Here is a 16,198-nt window from a genome sequence, read left to right as displayed (position 1 = left end):
AAGTCCCAGAAAAAAAGTGCTGTTCAGGTGCGCTCAGTCAGCACTCTTTATGCGACCCCCAGAGGACAAATCTGAAATAGTAGTTACTTTCGTTGGAAAATTGCTGTTAATGTCTTCTCTGTAATTTGTTCACTTTACAAAGTCGTTCCGCGGGCCAGATTGGAACCTCTGGCGGGCCGGTTTTGGCCCACTGGCCACATGTTTGACACCCCTGCTCTAGGGTCAGTAAAATCTCTGTTTTATTACAGCTAGCATGTGTTTTATTTATAGAGATGCTACTCCAAAAAGCTTTTAAATATCAAAATAAACTGCAGAGTAACCCCTGACACTGGATTCATTCTGAGACTAGAATATGAAAGCTATTGAAAAAAGAAAGATGACTAATGAGGGTGTGGGTTAAGATAATTCTGCTGTGCGTTAAAGGTTTTGCACTTTCTGATGGTGACTATCCCAAAACTCATAACAGGATGTTTATCCACATCATCGGCCCTCTCATCAGCACACTAAACAACGAGAAGTAGGCACCTGAGGTTTCCTCTGTTATTGCTTGAACACTTTGTTCACTTAGCCTTTGCAGTAGCTGTTAATATGAATAGGAAACACACATAAAACAGTTAAACCACAAATGAAAGACAACTCTGTTTCTGCATGTTTAGTTTATAAAGATGTTTCAGAGATACAAAAAAAAAAAAAAAAAAAAGAAAATCACCAGCCTCTCTCTCTTAATAGGTTTAGTTTAATATTAGCAAAATAATAAGTTAACAAAAATGTGTACAGTTAACCACTCAAGTTACTATTCCCAGGCCATGCTGGTAAAGTCTTGATTCTTCACACGCTTAAGTCTCTAGAGTATCGGCCAGTCAATCCATGATTAAGATTAGGGTCTTCAAATAGGGCAGTAAGAGACAGCTGCTGAGTTGACCTGTAAGGATTATATGCTTGGATTAGAGGCTGTCTTAGGGCTCTGATATGCAGCCTGACTCCAGCTTGATGTTAGTTGCATGCAGAGGTAGAGAGCTTTGGTGATTCAGCAGCTGTACAGCCTTTGCTGACTTGTACATGCTCAGCTCTACCTCCTCTGTAGCGCCCTTCCCGTTGCTGGATGCATGAGTCTCCATTGTCTTTATTAATTCAATAATATTCCCTTTGTCCAACTCAGCTTCAGCAGCCATGGCCTCCAGTTGCTCTGCTGTTTCGCTTATGTCAAACCTCTCGATCTCACAGTTGACTCTGTGTAGCTCCTCTGGTGAGTGCCTCTGGGAGGCCAAGGGGGAAAGAGGGCAAAAGCCTTGCAGGTGCACCTGGAGGCTGCAGCGGTGGAGATAGGCGCAGGGGCAGCAGGGACATCTGTGAGGTCGTTCTCCAGTGTGGAGGCGTTTGTGGAGCTTGAGGTGGACAAACTGTGTAAAGCGGGCTGGGCAGAGTTTGCATTGATAAGGCCTTTCACCAGAGTGTAGCCTCTGGTGAGTCTTCAAGTTACTAGTGCTACTGAATCGCTTATGGCACACCTGCAGCAAAACAGAAACAAGAACAATATGTTTAGAAACCTGTACATATCAACTTTGGGGATGACTTTGGGTTATTAACCCTCCTGTTATGTTTGTTTCTCTGGAACAGAAATAATGGTCCTGGGTCAACTTGACCCGGGGCATATTTAATGATCCAAAAGTGGCCAAACCCTAAAAAACATTTTTTTAAATCTCATTATTAACTCCATTACTAACCATTGAAATCAATATTTAGTTCAATTGTATTCTTTAATTCTCACAGATCATGGTTCAATGAGGTTAACTCACTCGTTTTTTTAATGAAAATTCATGTTAAAACTTTTTTTAATGTACATTGAAAAGCCTTAAATATAAATACAATAGTTTTACATGACATAGAATTTTTTTAATGTAGTGCAGATGTGGGACATATTACAAATGTGTGAAATGAGCTATTTTCATTGTATATTTTGTTTACGGTATTACGCCAAGCAGAAGTTTCATAGCAAAATAATACGTTTAACACATTTTTTTAGATTTTTGAACTTTAAAATGGGTCGATTTGACCCGCAACATAACAGGAGGGTTAAAACAATAGCACTACATCATTTGTTGTAATGTAAAACATCTTTTTGTGGAATGGTGGTTATTTTGCAACTCAAAAACTAAAACTAAATGTGGAAGTGTTGCTTCATATTTCAGTTCTGGCATGGATGGAAGCAAACAAGATATGTTTTGCTAATAAGTTAGCTTGTGAAGTGCTCTTTATAGTATTCTGCTACATTTGGAATGAGCTCAGCCATCTGTTTCTCCTGCTAAGCGAATCAAACTTGACAGTTGTGAAAATGGTATAAAGCTTTTTGGGAATTAATTAAACATAGTTTTGAATCGTGGGTCATACCTTGCACTCATGAGGCTTCTCTCCTGTGTGAACCAGGTAGTGTTTCTGCAGGTGAGCCAGCTGTGTAAAGTTCTTACTGCATGTCTGACAACGGAAGGGGCGCTCTCCGCTGTGCACTCGTAGATGAACCTGAAATTGTGAGTCAGAGATGAGTATATCAATTGAATTACTTTGTAAAACTTAAAAAAAAAAAAAAAAACAGGGTGGCTGGTCAACGTCATTGTTTCCCACAGAATGAGGCAAACCTGTGCATTAAACATCATGTCCTGCCCCACCTCCTTTTTTATTTATTTTTATTTTATTTTTTATTTTTTTTATTTGATAGGACAGCTGAAGAGAGGCAGGAAATGTGGGGAGTAGAGTGTGGGGGAAGACATGCAGGATATGGTCAACTGATCAGTCGAACCGGCAACCTCTGCCACGAGGACTATAGCCTCTGGGGTATGTACTCTATGACTTCTCCCTCTCTTTCTCTCTTATCATCTGCAGCAGGCCATGTGAAAGTTGCTGCAAGTTATGAGACGCAACAAGGAATCGTCAAAATCATTGGTTGTGGTTGGCGATTCTATTCAGATAAGAACATTTTAAAAATGGTTGACATTATGTCTTGGCGTCCTGCCCAGGTATTGTCTCTGTATGTGAAATAATGAATTTCATTATTCTCAAACCCCTCTCAGTGTTGAGAAAGACAGTTTACAGTAACTGTATAAATATGATGAGGAGGAACTAACCTTGAGATTTGACAGCTGTCCGAAGACCTTTCCACAGATGTTGCACTCATACCGGATCTTTCCATTCTGCCTGGTGAGGGGGTAAGACAGGGTCTTGTAGCCAATTATCTGCCCACCTGGTTTGGTCTTCCTGAGGTCCACTGCGTGCTCTGTATTGCTCTGAGTGGCAGGGGTGGGCTTGGAAGGGAGGTGGTCTGAAAAAACAGCAGCCATGCCCACTGGTGGTGAACGTCCCCCAGGTGCAAGAGAGGGCAGTGCTCTTTGACTCTGCAAGGTGACCATGGATGAGGCACTCGATATGGCGGATATAGCAAAGTCTGCCTGTTTGAATTCTCTGTGGTCATCTGAGGGGACCCTGAGGTAGCTTTTTCTTTCAGATATGAGGTCTTTGTTGTCTTTGTGATCCCTGGTTGGCGGAAAAATTAGGTCTTGTTTGGTGTTGGATAGTGCAAGTGTCAAATCTTTGTATCTGCTGGCCAGAGGATGGAGGAAGTGGGCATACTCGTTAAAAGGCAGAAGAGCAGACGACATCAAGTGAGGTTTCAGTCGCTCACTGTGAAGAGGGTATGAGTGAGGTAGAAGGCCAAGTGAGTAGTGCGGCGGTAGGTAGGGAGAATGCCTCAGAGCAGGAACAGAGGGCTCTTGGTACGGTTTGACAGGAACTGATCCCTGACTGTGCTGAAAGTTGAAGTGCAAACCGGAGGGGACAGGACTACTTAGAGCTGGCCTTTTGGCAGCTGGAGGACTACATGATTGCAGAGACGGTAGAGTGACATATCCATGGCCAAGGATAGATTCTGAGTGAGGCTGGATTGCGTAGACGACACGAGGACACAAGGGGAAGAGATTCAGAGGTTTGGAGGGTTCGTCTTTGAGGATTTCAGAGACGCTGTGTCCTCGTTTACCCAATGTCTTTTCCTGAGCTGGAGTCTGGTCTGTGAAAGAAACAAAAAACAGAGAAACGTCAGCAGAGACAAAGGTGAAAACACTTTTTAGACTTACAGTAATGCAGGCGGGGCATTGTCATCCTTTAGTTCGGTGACGCACACGTGAGTGTCAGATCATGCACACAAGTTCCTCATCTACTATCAGTCCAACCTGTTTCTATATGCTAAAGATCAGCTGATAAGCATGTGGGCGTTTTGACCTGGTGTGTTTTCATATTTGTGGCTGTCAGAACATCATCCCCAAGACTGTGTTTCCATCACAAGTGGGACAGGATACACATTGTAAAAAAGTTGAATGATCACAGATTACAATCACTCGACTGATCCCAATAGTTGTCATTAAAGAGTAGAAGATATGCCCATTGCAGCACATCAACTGACCCACAAATTCATTTTTTTCTCTACACAGGTCACATTTGTAAAATCTAAATTAAAATCTGTACTCTATCTTGGAATCTTAACACCCAGGAAGTCACGAGGTGGATGCAACTGAACGGACTTGCTCCAGAATAGACAAATGACAGGAGCTGACAAACAAAGGAAGACTAAAAAACGAAGTGTGCATGTTCATTTCACCTACTTATGGACACAACATCAACCTACACAAACAGAGTCACCCTTATCTTCTGTGAGAGCTGCCCTGTGTTACCCTCCCCCTCCTCTGCGAGGCCAGCTCTCAGCAAACAAACAGCCGACACTCAGTGAGATATCAATCTGTCAGCGGGTCGCCTCGTCAGGAAGTTCAAGTAGTCACTGGAGCGCTTCCTACCTCTCTTCCTCCTTAAGAGCCAAATAAATAAGGGGAATCGTGCCAGAATGCTGTCAGCACCTCAGGCAGCCTCTTGACAACACACAAGACTTGTGTGTGAGCTTGTGTAGGAGCGTGTGTGTAAATGAGCGTTGTGGTGTGCGCATGTGGTCTTTCTGCTAGCCTGTGCGCTCTTTGTGTTTGTGAATGAAAGTCAGATGCTTTGTATGGCAGAGAGCTGCCAGCTGTGTTTCCTTGTAGATGTTAAAAAAAAAAGAGAAACTGAAAGATTGACGGAAGTCCTGAGAATGGGCTCGTCTTACTCAGGTACTATGGCTATACCTGGAGACAGACCCTCTTTGCTTCCAGGGCTCTATTCCTCTCTTTTGTGTCCCACTCAAACAAAAGGGCTGTGGGTGTGACTGAGAAACTTCTTAAAAACCCACACAAAGAGTGTGTCAGTCGGTCAGCGCTTTGATTGGGAGCTTTAGTCGGCAGTGACAGTACACCACAGATGTGTCTCTTAAGCTGTATTCACACATGCACAAAGCTCCTGAAAATGTCCCCAAGGTTTTGGGATGGGCTGCACGTGCAAGTGCAAACAGCCACATTTTTCACTGACTTTTTCCTGCAAGCTTCAGGGTGAAAGTCTGGCAAGAAGTCAGGATGAGCCAGTGTGAGAATGTGGCAGGAAATCTTTGGGAAAAATCCCTGAGAGCAGGAGATTTCAGACTGTGAAGGACATGTGTGAACAAACAACTTTGGTACATTTTGGGAGCAAAGGTTTGTGAAACAAGCTTAAGAATAATTCCTGATGCAATGGGGGCGGCTGTGGCTCAGTGGGTAGAGTCGGTCGTCTATCAATCCGGAGCTTGGCGGTTTGATCCCAGCTCTGGCAGTCACATGCCGAAGTGTCCTTGAGCAAGACACTGAACCCCGAATTGCTCCCTCTGTTGTTCAGAGGTGTGTGAATGTGTACGAATGAGATTAGCTACACTGATGGTCCCTCACTACATAGCAGCCTCTACCATCAGTGAGTGAATGGGTATGAATGTGTGAATGTGACGAGTAGTGTAAAAGCGCTTTCAGTGGTCAGAAAGACTAAAAAAGCGCAATATACGAGAACAAGTCTATTTACCATTTACCAATAAGTTATTCAGAACACACTTCAAATTAATTCCACTGCTCACAGACTCACCAATATTGTCGATGGCCAGCTGCCCCAGTGGAGGATAGTTACAGCGTTGGGCAAATTCAGGGCAGTACCACACCAGAAGCTCCTGACCCGGCTGAAGAGGTTTGATAGTGTAGAAGAAGATTTCCAAACCATTCTGGCAGGCAACCAGGTTCTGCTCCTCTACAGTACAGGCTGGGTTTACGTAACGCATCCAGTTGCTCCGCTCTTCGTTCAAACCATCCATGATGTGGTGTAAGTGCCCCTCAGAGAAGACCTAGAGAACCAGAAAACAAGTGGTGAGACAATTTATTTGAAATGAATTCATGATGTACTCTAGATCAGAAACAATGATGTCAGAGGTTTTCCTATGTCTTTATGGTAAATACTGTATCTTCTTTCAGCTGACATAGCCACACTATACGTCACCCCCAGCAGCACTTGGCAAGAACTTCTCAGTATGACTGGATTTGTAGTATTGGGTCTACTATCACACCCACTATTTCTCTCGTCTGTCTCCTTTCTAAGCAAATCATCACTGCATCTGCTGACCTCTCAAAAAACTGTTTAATTTTAGCTCACTTAAACCATTTTTCTCCTCATAAGGACAAGTTCCTTTTACTCTTCAAAGCTGTGTTGTTGCTTGAGTCATGGCTGTAATGCTAACAGGTTGTCTGTGTTATGGCTGTTCCAGGTCTCGGTTGGGGTTGCATGATTTCAAGGCTGCTGACTCTAAACTGTAGAATCATCACAGGCGTGTGAGTGTAATGGAAGATGTCCTGATGCTGCTGCTTTGTAACATAACCGATTTCAGGCTCAAAGCCACTTCCTTGCTTAGTCAGTGTGAGAGTTTATAAGTCTGGAGCAGTGCGGACCTGCGTATGGTGTATTTACTGGCAGTGATACCACTGCCGAGAGCAGCGGAGAGAGAGAAGAAAACGCTGCGTCACTGAAACCAAACAGCTGTGTGTATGTGTGTGTGTGTGTGTGTGTGTGAGAAAGCGTGTGACCTTAGAAAGCCACAAAGAAAACTGGCAGGCACCCATATACATCTGATCTGGTTAAATTTTAAGAACACAAGCTCTGGTGAACAGAGCTATATGTTCACAGGATGTCAAACATTGACCACAGCTGCTAACTTGTGCCATGCCACAGCTACAGCGGTGTCCCCGGAAGAAGGTACAGGATGTGAACAGTTTTGAAACACATGCAAGATTAGCAGATCCAGAGACCCACTTACCCTCCAGAAGTACTTCCTGTTAGCATCTTTCAGCAGAGTTTCATTGGTGTAGCTCTCCCCAACCAGAGGGCCAAAGCGTGTCCCCTTTGGAATCAGCTCCTTACTGATCACCCCAAGCACCTGTTTGACAACAAGGGCATGTAATCAACTGAGTGACTCACAAATTAGAGGCCTGAACAAGCCGCCGGATGCACTCAAAGCTGAAAAACATCACAGTCCTGCTTCTTCTGGGTGGTTGATATGAAAGATCAGGTCATTTCACGGGAAGATTGTCCCCTGAGAGCTCCTTCAAGGGACCGAGCATTTAGTGGTTATTATATATTTTCTGTCGTGGCAAATCACCCATGAAACGGCTGCAAACTTTGCAAGGCTGTGACAGAATGCGTCCCTCCCTTCACACGCTGAATATTTCATAAGCCAATCAACCAAGTTATCTTCAGTTTCTCTACCATATTAAAATTTCACCACTACCCTTGTTCTGCTAGCTGCAGGTGTGAAACTCAGCCCTGTGTCTCGAGCCTCCAGGGTGTGGAAGAGAGGATAAGGTGTCATGGGCACACCCTGGCCAGTCAACTGCACCCTGAGCTCTGTGTTTAAAACCCCCTAAAGCAATGGTAATGTATTCTCTCTTTCATCTTTGAGTGGCATGGGGTATGACGCTTGAACCACTGCATGCTTGTAGCTGTAGAGTTAGGCTGTAGTTGGGCCTGCTAGTTTTACCTTCTGCTTCAACTGGCTTTGGGAGGGCTCCATTTGAAGTGCCCTTGTGTTGCAGATTACGGTAACGTATCCTGTTCTTCAGACCTCAGACAGATTATTAGAAGGTCAAAGTGGTGGTACAGGTATTTTGCTGCAGACGCCTCACCTACTTCCTCTGATCTCACCTGATTACCATCTAGCATCTACAGAGGCTCAACCCTAATCTTGCTTTAGGAAACCTCATGTTTCCTTTTCATGAACCGGTCACTGAGTTAATCTTTTATCATGAATTCACCACTCAACCTATCTCTGTGTATTCTGTCACATGCTTAATCCCAGAGGATGTTTATGGTGTTATACATAAGGTGGGTCCACGTGGCGCTGCCTTGCTTTACGGTGTAACAATGGGTTGGGAATCAGAGGAGGCTACTAATCATGGAGACCCCAGGGTATGTGCTGAGAGGGCAGGCATTTCTTAGCTTTGCCTAAACAGACATAGCAGAGAGGAAAGGCCAAATTTAGACAACAACATGTCAAGTGCTTCCTGCCTGAGGATGGATGAGTGGATGGAAGGATGTTCGAGTGACGCAAAGAGTCGGCGGCTGCATAAAACATAAACAACTATAGCACATGTTTAATCCACTAAGATGTATTTTCATGCATCACATTCCTGCTTTAAAATAATAAGGACAAAAAAAATAAGAAAGGTTGACTTTGCTGCGTACCTCCGCAGAGTCGTTGGAGTGCTTCAGAGCCAGATTCCTGGGTAAGGATCTCTCAGCTCGTGTCCTGCGCTTGTTTTCGGACTCCTCTTCAAGAGGCTGGTCCTTCACGATGTAAGTGCACTTTTCCTCAAAGTGTTCCTCTCTCCATGATGTCATGTCCCCATCTCCAGTTTCTGGCATCACTGCTGTGATGGTCCCTGAGCTGTGCGGCGTCCTTACTGAGGTTAACATGGCTGTGGTGCACTGAGAGGAGGAGGCCTAGTGAAACATGTTAAAGTTTGTCATTCCATATTACTAAAAAAATGAGCATTGGGGGTGATGTCTTATTGTTATAGACATTTTTCTATTTTCTTCAGATGTTACATGAGGGAAAACACAGTATAGTCAACAGCTGGATTACAAAGGGTAGTCAGGTTTTAAAAGGAGCTGAAATTAGACCACAGAGTGAGAGATATGACACAGTAGCAGGTCGGGGATGTTTAGTAGAAAGAACCCTTGTGGAAAATCTTACTTTCCCATTAACAGGTCCTACCGGACAAACAAACTTCAAAGTGGAACCTTCCCTGTTGCCCCCACTGTCCCATACATCCTCTGACTCTGAATCACAACCCCAAGGCTATAAGGGAGGTTCCTGTGCACGTCATCCCCGGAGCAAGACCACTTTCACAAGGAAATCAGTGCTCGCAGTGAATCGACCAGACTTCCTCTGAACTGACTGAGACTAGGCTTAGAGCCAGATTAAGAATCTCTTTCTCTTTCTGTCTGTCTGTCCTTTACATTATCTATCCATCGCCTCATGAAGGCTGTTGACAGACAGCAGAGCCACTGACAAAGTCTGAATTCCTAGACTGATGGAATGAAACAGTGAAATAGTGAATAGCAGAGGAGGAAAGAAGACCTGTGATTAAAAGACAATGCTGAGATGTGCTCAGATGTGCTCAGAACTTCCTTTCACATGCTCATCAGTTTGCTGCAGGGATAGCGATAGATAAGGTTGTTACATTTTGGTGAACACTTGTTGACATTGTGGACAACCTCAGCTGAAACTTCCACCTCGCTTAAAAATTGCATGGCTCACAATTCAAAAACCCAGCACAGTCACGTGTGAACAAATATTAACAGCCTGAATTGAATTTGGATGTTATAAAAAAACAGCAGTTTATTATGGAGGAATCTTTCAGCACTCACTTTGTGGTCTAATTGAAGAAGTTCAAAAATGCAGATAAAAGCGCGAAGAGAGATTTACAAATGTTGTTTCACCCTATTTTTCTCTGAAGTGTGTCACCACAGCTGACTCGAAATGACTGTCACAAGTGTGACATCTCACTGTGAAACCCCTGAACTTGGTGACACAGCATTAAATATACTCTTGAAATCAAGACATGAGTCAAAGGCGCACAGCTGTGGCTCTCGGGCGACATGTAACAGGTTGAATTTAGAAAGCTCTCTTTATCTAACTTTGTCATATCACAGAATGATTATGTAGTGCAAAAAATATATTAATATTGAAACTAATACAGCTGAGCATATAATTTAGGATAATTACAACTATCCTTATGATACATAAATATCAATAAGATGGAGTTAAAAGGATGTTGCACACTTACTGTGAAGCCTTGAGAGGAGCCACACATAAGGCAGGCTGTGAGGGCTCTTCTTTAAAGTTGTATTTCTGATCAACCAGTGTCTGCTGTCCGTCTCTTGCTCTCTCTCGTTCAGTCGCTCACTCAACCTCAGTATCCTGTGTACCTGTGACTGTGCGACTGATCACTCAAGTGTCTGACTCTTAGCTTCTTGCATGTGAGGAGGAGGGAAGGTGTGTTTGAGATAGACAGAGAGAGAGAGAGAGAGAGAGAGAGAGAGAGAGAGAGAGAGAGAGAGAGAGGGAGAGGGAGAGAGAGAGAGAGAGAGAGAGAGAGGGAGAGGGAGAGAGAGAGAGAGAGACACAGACACACATCCTGCTCCCTCCTCCCCTTTGCCCCATGACTCCTCCTTGGGGAGTGTTTTTTTGTGTTTAAGTGTGTGTGTGTGTGTGTGTGTGTGTGTGTGTGTGTGTGTGTGTGTGTGTGTGTGTGTGTGTGTGTGTGTGTGTGTGTGTGTCACTCTCTTGCCCCAAGGCGTGAGGCTTTCTCCAGGCGCATGGGGGGGTGAAGTGGGGGGTGCACTGGCTGTCACACAGCTATGTCCGGATCAGACATATACGTCTTCATTTTCTGACAGCCACCCACTTCATCTTCAGGCGTACCTGTGTTGTGTTCGGAAGTCAAGGGCAGATCGAGGAGCAGATGAGATCATGCTTGTGTTGTGTGAGGCAGGATTAGGAAACTTTTTTTAAAGATGTGAATTTAGTTCAAATGTAGTCAGTTTAGAGTTACCAGGAATCTTTATGTGTACAGGGCTACAACACTTGTTTTTGTCTTTGAAAGAATCCTATTTATTTAAATTTCTTGAGGTTTAGCCACTTAATTCAGATACAGAAAGAAAATAAATTTGACTAATGCTGCTTAAATATAATGACAGTCAAAAACCAGCTGCAGGCTGGACTATTTCTGGTCAATGTATCAGTGTTTGACACATTGACAACTGCTGATGTTGAGCTTTAATGAGTAGAATTATTGGGAAGAATTTTAAGAAACGAACTCAAGTGTTCATATTATATTTAACTGAGAAGAGCTTTGAATATTAACTAAAAACTTGGAACAGTAAATCTACAAGAAAAACGATCTGAAAAAATGAAGTGATGTCAAAAGCTGTTTGTTAGAATTTTGGCTCCAATTGACAGTCACTTTCATAATTGACTCATCTGTAGAATACTTATTAATAAATTATTTTGTCATCAGAATACCAGAGATCTTGTATTATTGTATGATACAGCCTGATACCAAACATATTCAATATCCTTTAAGGATAGTGGAGGCAGCAAAGTCTTACATTTGACAATCCTTGAACATCAAAGTCCCGTAGTTTTTAAGTTTCACCTTGTTCGTACTTTTGGGGTAGGGAGGTTTCGTGCCTTTACTGAGAGGGTATGGACAGTGGATAGGAGAGGAAACTGGGAGAGATAGGGGGGAATGACATATGGGGAATGACATACTGTGAAGAGCCGCAGGTTGGAATTGAACTCTGGCCCTCTGCTTCGTGGGCTATAGCCTCTGTAAGTGGGACGCAAGATACAACCATTGGGCCAAACCAGCGCTTTATCAAAAAGCTTAAGATAAAATGTCTGTCCATTCTATTGTAGATGTTGACTTCACTTGAAATTGCCATCAACAAGAACTATACTGCTGCTACCAGTTTAGCTCACGGGTTAGCTAGCTCTCAATAAAGGCATAAAAAAGCACAAAAATAGAATAAAAGAAATATCAGTGTTAAGTCAAATTTTGTATCATTGACTACAAAGCATACAACTATTAAACAAATATGGAAAAAACATTTTTTTTTACTTCTGACATTTTCTTCTGGAGTGAGGTGTTTGGATCAACTCTCATCCGACATTTAGAAATGCAGAGTAAATCCCCAAATGTTCTTTAAAAGCTGTTAAAGACAGATAAGTGAATGTACCACTGTGAAGGTTGTGTTTTGCAGGAACTATTCTGTCCTGTTTTCCCTTTCAGGAAACCAGTGCCCAGCTGTCCCTCTGTACGTGTCAGCGGGGGATGAACGTCCAGAATGTGTTGATACTTGTGTCATGCTGCTGTAAGTTTACCTGTAGCCTTGTTTTCACCCCACTCTGCCCTTCTCTCTTTCTCCTTTCTAAAGGCAACATTTGACTTGGCTGGCTGCCAACCCTGCTTAAGAATTGTCTGTATTTTCAGGCTTGTCATCCACGCGCTTGACACGCGACGTGCTGCAAACAACAGCTATGTATGCGTGTCTGTGAGCTTATTTCCATTTATAGGTGCATGCTTTTGCAATGCAGTGCTCTCATTCACTTTCTCCTCTTTGTGGAAGTTGGTGTTCCACTGCCATGTGTCAAGTGGATCCTATTGCCTCAAGACTCTCTTTCGTTCCTGCGGTGTTTTGTCCGTCTTCTCATGCTTCCTGTCCAACTCATCACACCTGACCAAGCTACTAATTATGGGTGCTGACATGAGCCACCATGTAATTTAAAATACACTTCTCTCTTGCTGTTTAGCTGCTTCTCTTTGCCTTCAGTCATCTCATTCATCACCTTCTATTCAGCTGTCCTCTGTCTCTCCTCCTCTTCCTCTGTAATGCCTCTCTATCTGAACCTTTTCTTTACTACATGTATTACTCATACGTATCGTGAGAGTAATTCACATAACATCTTGGACTCCTCATATGAGTCGAGCGGAGGGACGCCTGAGATTCGACTCAGAAGTTTGGCTGTGTGGGTGGATGCAGTGTGGTTAGTTGGTAGTTGGTCTACCTGATATTTGACATGACATTCTTTGAATGACAGGATGATGAGTGGCCGTATGGAGAAGTGAAAATGATAGCCTCAAAGTGTGGTGGGAGTCAAACAAGAAGAACCAGCTTACTCATTGATAATAGCAGAGACATTGTATGAGAAGATTTTTTTTCATTAACATTGTAGAAATTGATAGAAAAGCATTTATGGTGTGCCAAACTAGTAACTGTACCAACTTAGAAGACCCTAGCTGATTTTATGCTAGCAGCTGAGTGTTTGTGGTTAGCTTAGCTTCTGTTTTCACTGAAGTCCATATTCTTTCTCTACTATCTCTGAACTTTCATGGGAAGCATTCATAAATCAGGACATGGACACATTTTTCTCTAAAGTTGAAACCATGCTAGGAAAGTTTGCTGTAGGCTAGTTCTCTATTTGTGTTTCTACATGTGTTTCAAAAACAGGCTTGCCACTGCTATCATTTTTTTTAAATTCTGTCAACACACATGGTAAGTGGTTAGTGTAGCACAAGAGAAGCAAAAGAGGAAAAGAGTTCGATTGTAAGTGAAGTGAGTCGGCAATCTTCAAAAACCCTAGCATTAGCAACAATAAGGCTCTTATAGAAAAGTAGCAGCAAAGTGTGAGTTTGTTAAACTTAGTTTGACCTCTTTGTGTGTATTTTGAATTCCAAGTTTTCATTTCTAAGATAATTTAGGAGTACTTTCTTTTTCACAAATGTTGTGTTCTTTAGTGGTTACCCAGCCAATGGTTTTAGGTCATACCAAGACTTTAAGGATGACTTGTTTGTCTTTTTTCGTTATCTGACTAAAATAAAGTACCACCTTACCCCAGTTCTACGATACTGACATGACTTTTTTTATGTTGCTTACAAATTCTTACATTTATAAATACTCATCTGAAGCATGTTGTAATTTGCCTTGCCTGCCCCCTCACAGTGTTAACAGACATTAAAAACTACAAGATAGAATTGTCAGTTTCTGTCAGCAACAGTGTTCATTTCAATCTGTTTCCTAACCAGCCAAAAACCCTTTGTGTCTCCCTTAAATAGAGACAGGTCTGTTACTCTGAATGAATCACAGACCTCAGCATCAGCAGGTTTCAGTGGAACTACCTACACGAGAAATACTTCCTTAGAACTCTTTGATGTACATTTTGCACTGTGGTATGTCCAAAGTACCATGAATGGTAAAAAAAAAAAAGAAAATTCCACTCACCTTTATTTCAGATGATATCTCATTCAGTTAAAAAAAAATACTCTAGGTAAATGAACATTTATATTGATAGCCCTTGTCACACATGCACTTCTAAAAAGTTCTGGAAAATGTCAGCACCGTCTAAGCCTGAAATTTTCAAAGTACCTTTTTTTCACATACCCCTATCAGTGGATACACATGGAGTCACCATGTATTGTTTATTAATAATAATTATTAATTTTATTTATGGGCGCCTTTCTGGACACCCAAGGTCACCTTACAACATAGCAATAATGAAAGCAACACTCAACAGTAAATAAACACATACATTAGAATGAAGAATACAATACTAGAAAAATTAAAGGGGGGCAGGGGAAGTCATTCCAGTCCCAAGGGACGGATTAGAGTGAGTATTCTTGGCAGAAAAGGTGAATTTTACAACATAAGATATAAAGTAACAGACTCAGACACTAAAAAAGTTTTTGCCTTACAATCATTGCTATAAGAAACATACTTTACAGTATTATAGACTGTGTGGAAAAATGCCTAGCGAGCTGAAAAGAATATGAAGCAGCTTAACTACGTGCCCGACAATCCCAATTGTTGTGTGCAAAGTGCATGACATAACCGTCACCACCCACTCCCACTAAAGGTTTTCTGCTGTGTTCACACACATTGGAAAAGTCAAGATGAGGTCAGAAAAATCTGGCCGTTTGTGTTCACACTTATAGCCTATACCTTTAAAGAGTCATAACATTTTTTGGAGTTTAGTGCACGTGTGAACAGGGCTTATACGAATGTCTTGCAGTGAAAGGAAAATTCGTATTTTACCTTAGACAGACGGCTGGACAAGTTGGTCATCAGTAAAGGCACACAGTAAATACAGAGAGCTGTATATGTACAGACTTTGAGGCCTCTGTGAGTGGGGTAGGTACCCTGAGCCCTGTAATTTCCATGTTTGAGTATGTACCAGCCTAGGGTCATTTCTCGCAGCGACACTAAAGGTGACCACTCCCCCTCTGTCACCTCCCCTAGGGATGAGTACAATGATCTTTGGCAGACATGCCTGCGACTGAGCCCATTTTATAACCCATTACAGCTGAAATGTCTGAAGCAGCTTCCACCTCATCCTTTTCTGAAGTGTTATGGCTGACTGGAGGAGAAAGATTTAGCATTCTATCATGACTATTTTGTTGTCACAGCCCCTTACTCTCATATGTCCCCCTCACTTTTTCCCCCTGCCATGCTGTGCTGTTATCAGCCTGTCAGCCTCTTCAATCTACCCGTCAATTTCATGTTCCTTTAAGTGATTTCCTGTACCATGCATAACCCAGCACTCTATTCAGCTTGTGGTTGAGAAATCACTCATAAGTACATTAATTTCCTCCAAGCTTTCTCAGAATGACTGAGGTCATCAATGCTTTTCTGACATTACAGAAGCTTTGAATAGTAAAAACAGATATTTAATTTGTCTCTTATTCATCTCCTTTCCCCTCCTGTTTTCCATTTCAGGTGTGAATAAATGTCAGCACCGCGCTAGAGTCACCACCCACCTAGTCCACCAACCATCTCCTCTCAGCCAGTGGATGATCTCCTGTTGACAAGCAGAGGGTTATTATCGTGGTTTCAGGGCTAACAGGAATGCTACCACACTTCACAACAGATGTCTTTTCAAATTTTGACAAAACCACCCACAGAGATGAGGAAAGAACTTGTGATGTCTGTACTCAGCTGACCTGCAGGGATTGATGTCTGTAACCCGTGAGATATGAAGATAATTTCATAACTGATGACACAGTGAATATGCATGTGTGGCTCTTGGACCTACAATGATTAAAAATGTATTTCATGTATAGATGTCAGGTTGTTTTTTACAGGTGCTGAAAGCCTGGATGATGGTTTTGACAAACTGATGCTGACTGCACTGCAAAAAAACAAATCTTACATAGTGTATTGTGTCTTG

General features: G+C 42.5%; 1 protein-coding gene and 1 long non-coding RNA gene across 2 annotated transcripts in view; one reads left to right on the top strand and one right to left on the bottom strand.

Moving 5' to 3' along the window:
• LOC117824157 overlaps positions 1-16,090 on the top strand; it is a 23,621-nt gene extending 7,531 nt beyond the window's left edge. The window contains exons 5-6 of the long non-coding RNA XR_004633538.1: positions 12,267-12,348; positions 15,748-16,090. This is a non-coding gene — a long non-coding RNA (uncharacterized LOC117824157). The remainder of the gene's footprint in view (positions 1-12,266; positions 12,349-15,747) is intronic.
• On the bottom strand, positions 717-10,407 carry prdm1c (PR domain containing 1c, with ZNF domain). Its single transcript, XM_034699554.1, has 7 exons — positions 10,260-10,407; positions 8,653-8,910; positions 7,229-7,348; positions 6,013-6,265; positions 3,120-4,054; positions 2,389-2,517; positions 717-1,508 (listed from the first exon to the last, which is right to left on the bottom strand). Exons 1-7 carry the CDS (start codon positions 10,284-10,286, stop codon positions 957-959), a joined length of 2,274 nt encoding a protein of 757 aa, XP_034555445.1. The 5' UTR covers positions 10,287-10,407; the 3' UTR covers positions 717-956.
• Positions 16,091-16,198: the final 108 nt, after the last annotated feature.

Source organism: Notolabrus celidotus, chromosome 13, assembly GCF_009762535.1.
Source record: "Notolabrus celidotus isolate fNotCel1 chromosome 13, fNotCel1.pri, whole genome shotgun sequence".
Taxonomy (NCBI): domain Eukaryota; kingdom Metazoa; phylum Chordata; class Actinopteri; order Labriformes; family Labridae; genus Notolabrus; species Notolabrus celidotus.
Note: the sequence above shows the minus strand (reverse complement) of the source record. Positions and strands in the feature narration are given on the sequence as shown.

Bases quoted from the DNA above. Each gene is read 5' to 3' on its own strand.
- prdm1c (XM_034699554.1), bottom strand. From the start codon at position 10,286: ATGTGTGGCTCCTCTCAAGGCTTCACA. The intron at 8,911-10,259 runs GTAAGTGTGCAA...ATGTTTCACTAG, and splicing joins GCTCCTCTCAAGGCTTCACA to GCCTCCTCCTCTCAGTGCAC. The intron at 6,266-7,228 runs GTAAGTGGGTCT...CTGGTTCTCTAG, and splicing joins ACAGGAAGTACTTCTGGAGG to GTCTTCTCTGAGGGGCACTT.